We start from the raw sequence: 4,765 nt of genomic DNA on the forward strand, positions 1-4,765 counted from the left end.
GCCATGCGGCGCTCAGAGAAAGAGCCGGGGCAGGCTGCCAATGAGCACTGGCTGCAAAGCCCCAGCGCCAGCCAGGGACCTGGGAAAGATCATTCACTCTTCCCTCCCTGCCTGGGACACACAGGGGCCCCTCAGGCTTCAGGGCCTGGGCCTGTCATGCCAAGGCCAGTCTAGTGCGCGCACAAAACACCCGAGTCTCTCACCATCTCCAAGCCGCTGTCAAGCCTCGCCAGGGAGGCACCGCGTGAAGAACAGTAGCTCTGGCTGGCGGTCCAATTCCTTTCATCCTCGGAGAAAAAGTAGCACTGTCTTTGGTAGCCAACCCAGCCATCCGGACATGATGGGACGTCCGCGTAATCCAAACACGGCCTAGTGGTTCTGACTGAAACGGGGAACATAACACAGGGTAAGAAGCTGTCCCCTCCTCGTCTCTGTATCCAAGGGGAATACGTAGAATAATCCCCTTAGACCAAGGCCTCAGAGAATCCCCTAAGCAGCTCTGGCAATTGCTTGGATGCAGTGGTGGGCCGTGATGTTTTCAGTACGGCAATTCCACACTCGCGTGCAGGACATTACCTCACCTTCCAAACATTTAACAAACGGGGGGGGGAAGGGGACGCCGAAGATGCTCCTCGCTTGGGACGCCGTTAGGTCTAGGGCCAGCCCTGGTCCAGCCCCCTTCCCATTTTTCAACCAGCATTAAAAAGGAAGTAGGAGGCAACTACAGGAGCTAAGACCCGGGAAGCTGTTTGGCTAAGCTTTCCCTAGTGCTGCAGCGCTAAGCTGGCTCCCCCAAACCTCAAGTCGCAAGGACGTCAGTTACGGCCTGGAAATGTGCACTCGAGCCAGCTCCAGATCCGAACAGAAAACACAGAGAGTGAATCCATAAGAGCTGCGCGCTCACCTGCCAGGGTAGCTGTGGTCGCGATTAAACCCGAGAGGACGAGGAAGACTGTGACTGCTGCGACGACTGTAAATGTTCTAGTTTTCCTGAATCTGTAACCTGAAAGAGACCGACATATTAACACTCCTGGGGCTGCTGCAGGGGGGAGGAATCTGAGTTATTTATTTACCGTGGCCCAGTGCAGAGTCAGAGGAGAGTTTGATACCCCTAGTCAAGCTGCAGGGTAGATCAGAATCCGGAGCTATCTTTGATCCGCCCTGCCGTGAATATGGGGTCACGAATTTCCTCCTGGGGTTTTCGACAGCCCTGATCACTGCAGTGACTCAGTGGGAGATTTAAAGAAGTGCCGATCAGAGACCTGCATGGAACAGGCCAACTTGCTCCCTGCCCAGCTGCGCTTTTGCTTTCGAGTCTCAGCAAAACAAACTGGGCTGTTCGGCCCTGAACCAGAGGGGGAGAGAACCAGGGCCATGGTCCCAAGCAGGGGTGCAGTTGTCAGGCCCACAAAATGCCCCTGTACCCCCGTTACACTACACAGCCATAAGCGCCCGGTTGCAGGGAAAATTTTAGCTGTAGCTGCAAAGCAAGCGGCGGTGCTCACAGGACGCCGACAGGGTGATCAGATCCCTGCTGCATTCGCAGGCAGGCGTTTGGGCTGCTGCACCCATGGAAAATATGGCTTCATCTGCATAAGCCGCAGTGTTTCTCCCAGGCAGAGGGGCTCCACCTACCTGGTTCCTTTCCTCGCTCTTGGTCTCCACTGCTATTAAGAGGCACGTCCAGCTGTTGTTCCTTACAGATCCCCAGGCCATTGTACATCTTTTGTCTTTTTGTCTCATTCTCTATAAAAAAAAAATCATAATTCTGCTTGAACCTGCTATAGTCCCAGTAACAATGAAGATGATGTAACTGAATGATTAGAGGGGGAAATTCTCTATGATGTGTTTCCTTTGTGCATTGGACAGCAGCTTGTGTTGTTATTATTTGTTATCTGCATTACATTAGTGTCCGGGCCCCTTTGTGCTCCACGCTCCACACACAAATAACTAAAAGCTGTTCTCTGCCCCAAAAAGTTTACAATCTAAGGGCAGGTCTACACTTAAAATGCTTAAGTATCAGAGGGGTAGCCGTGTTAGTCTGAATCTGTAAAAAGCAACAGAGAGTCCCGTGGCACCTTTAAGACTAACAGAAGTATTGTAGCATAAGCTTTCGTGGGTGAATGCCCACTTCATCAGACGCAAGTTGCACTGCTGTAGCAGTTTAATGAAGACGCTCTAAGCCAATGGGTGAGAGCTCTCCAGTCAGCCAATAGGATCCTTACTCCACCTCCCCGAGAGGCGGTAGATATGTTAACAGGAGCAGTTCTCCCGTTGACATAGCGCTGTTTACACCGGGGGTAGGTCGGTATAACTACATCACTCAGCAATGTAATTATACCAATCTACGGCTGTAGTGTAGAACTGACCTAAAGCCCCCAATCCTGCAAACACTTATGCCTATTTAACGTCACACACTGAGCAGTCTCACTGAAGCCAACGGAGCCACTCACAGCACACAAAGCTAAGCAGGTGCATTCATTTTGGCAGGATCAGAGCCCACCTATAAGACAGGAGCCAGCGGGTGAATCCAACAACGAGATGGGAGGAGCCCTGAACTGATTCTATGACTGTAACTAGTACATCGTCGGTTCCATCGGTTCCCCTGTATATTCAGTCAAGTTCCTGTTTTGTTTCATGTGTGTCTTTCACTCAACAAAAAGGGAGCGAAAAACCAGCTAATGACAAAAAGACATTTGATTGTAAAAAAACCTGGCAGGGAGACTCCGGGTTAAGTGCAGAAAACCGCGGCTGATTTTATCTTATTTATTAAAACTGATTTGGTTTCAGGATGACTGTATCTAGGGAACCTTAAGTTTTTCACCCTTCCAGATTTGTTTCATACCAGACAATACGTTGCTGCCAGGGGCCAAGATCGGGAATTGCAGGGGGTAATGTCAGTTATGGGGAAGTGAAGGGATCACCCTAAAACAGTGTTTCTCAGCCTGGGGGTTGCGAGCCCCAGGGGGGGTCACGGGCAGAGCCATCCCTTGGGTAGGGCGAATTGGGGCAACCGCTCCGGACCCCATGCTTTGGGGGCTCCGTGGGCTGGTGCAATTGGCCAGCACGGTCGGTCCCAGAAGGTGAATCTGTCACTTCCACAGGGCCCACCATCTTGTTGGCAGTTAGTGGAGACAGCGCCCGGCTCAGCCGCCCGTGTTTTGATGCAGTGAGTCCCGCCCCCGGCCGGAGCCCTGAGCCACCGTGGCGCTATGGCCAACAACAGCGCCACGGTAGGCGCCGGCATTACCAGCAGCAGCAGGCGGCCCAGCACCAGGCCGGATCCATCCCACCGGCCCAGCCACCAATGCACAGGGTGACTAGATAGCAACTGTGAAAAAACGGGACAGGGGGTGGGGGGTAATAGGCGCCTATATAAGAAAAAGTCCCAAAAAACGGGCCTGTCCCTTTAAAAATGGGACATCTGGTCACCCTACCAATGCAGAGCAGGGCCCCTAAGCCGGTGAGGGTTGATTTGTCCCAGCCTCTGCACCGCCCTAGGGACGGCCCTGGTCGCGGGATGGGCTTAGGAGGTCACAGGTGCAGGGTCAGTGTTAGGGGGTAGCACGCTGGGCAATTGCCCATGGCCCCCTCCACAAGGGGGCCCCACGAAACTAAGTTACATGCTTCCACCCTGGGCGGTGGGGCTCAGGGCTGAAGCCGAAGGCCGAGCCCCACTGCCCAGGCCAGAAGCATGTAACTTAACTTCATGGGGCCCTGGGCAATGGCCCTGCTTGCCACCCCTAATGCCAGCCCTGAGTCGTATTCATAATTTACTTAATGATATTTAAGGGAGGGGGTCACCATTTTTCCAAGTCTTAATTTAAGGGAGAGGGTCACCATTTTATTTTAAGTCCAAAGGGCGTCACCAATACAAAAAGGCTGAGAAACACTCCCCTAAAGCAAAGATCATTCAATAGCAGTACGTGTTTCAAAATACTTTCACTTTTACTACTGATCTGAATCGCAAGCGATGCAAGGGGTCCCTCCCCCGCCCCCTGGTCTTCTCTTCGGTCTGAAACTGGTCGCAGTCCCCAAAAGAGGCTCAGTTTAGTAACCAGACCTGGCTCATTCCTATTCTTGGTGTCAATACTGCCTAGTACACCTGTGTGCGCTTAGATCATCCCCTCCCCCAACCCCTGTCTCTCCCTGCCCCTCCCCCAACCCCTGTCTCTCCCCTCTCTGTCCCTTCCCGCCCCTCAGCTAAATCACCCCTAGGCTTTGGAATATGATTCAAATCCCCCTCTCCCCACTCCCTAAATAATGACCAAGTATCAGAAACGGGCGCCTGCTCCCCACTTTGCCCTGATCCCGGAGAAGTGAACTCACCGAGTCCGGGGACTGAAAGAGAAAGAACATTGTGGGTACTGAACTATATGTGGGGAAACTCCACCCTTGTGCCGGCGTATGGCCAAAAAAGCAGCAGCAGTGGGTGGAGTGGGAGTTGCCTGCTGGGGAGGGGAGACAGACATCAATGTTACTTGTGGGGAGAAAGGGACAGCAGTGGAGTGAAGCGCAAAGCTGGTGCTGTGAGTAGGGAACTGGCCGGACACCTGGATTAGGGTCCCAGCTCTGTCCCAGACTCCCTGTGTGACCATTAGCCCTCTATAAGGACAACAGCCCTGCCCTGCCTTGCAGGGTAAATACAATAAAGATTGCGAGATGCCGACAGTGGCAAGAAAAGTACTATAGATGGAGAACTGTGTGGAGGATCAGGGGTTGTCTAAGAAGGAATGTTGTGACACAGTCTCATCCTTACTTGTTG

At 52.8% G+C, this 4,765-nt stretch overlaps 1 protein-coding gene across 1 annotated transcript; it reads right to left on the minus strand.

Moving 5' to 3' along the window:
• Positions 1 to 203: 203 nt before the first annotated feature.
• Positions 204 to 1,741, minus strand: LOC113408433 (C-type lectin domain family 2 member D-like; the record flags this gene model as incomplete). The annotated part of the gene is made up of 3 exons (XM_026661674.1): positions 1,636 to 1,741; positions 905 to 1,003; positions 204 to 382 (listed from the first exon to the last, which is right to left on the minus strand). Coding segments are annotated over exons 1-3 (366 nt in total), but the record flags the coding sequence as incomplete, so codon positions are not given.
• Between the last annotated feature and the right edge of the window lie 3,024 nt (positions 1,742 to 4,765).

This window comes from Terrapene carolina, unplaced genomic scaffold, assembly GCF_002925995.2.
Source record: "Terrapene carolina triunguis isolate 2854851 unplaced genomic scaffold, T_m_triunguis-2.0 Scaffold14304, whole genome shotgun sequence".
NCBI lineage: Eukaryota > Metazoa > Chordata > Testudines > Emydidae > Terrapene > Terrapene triunguis.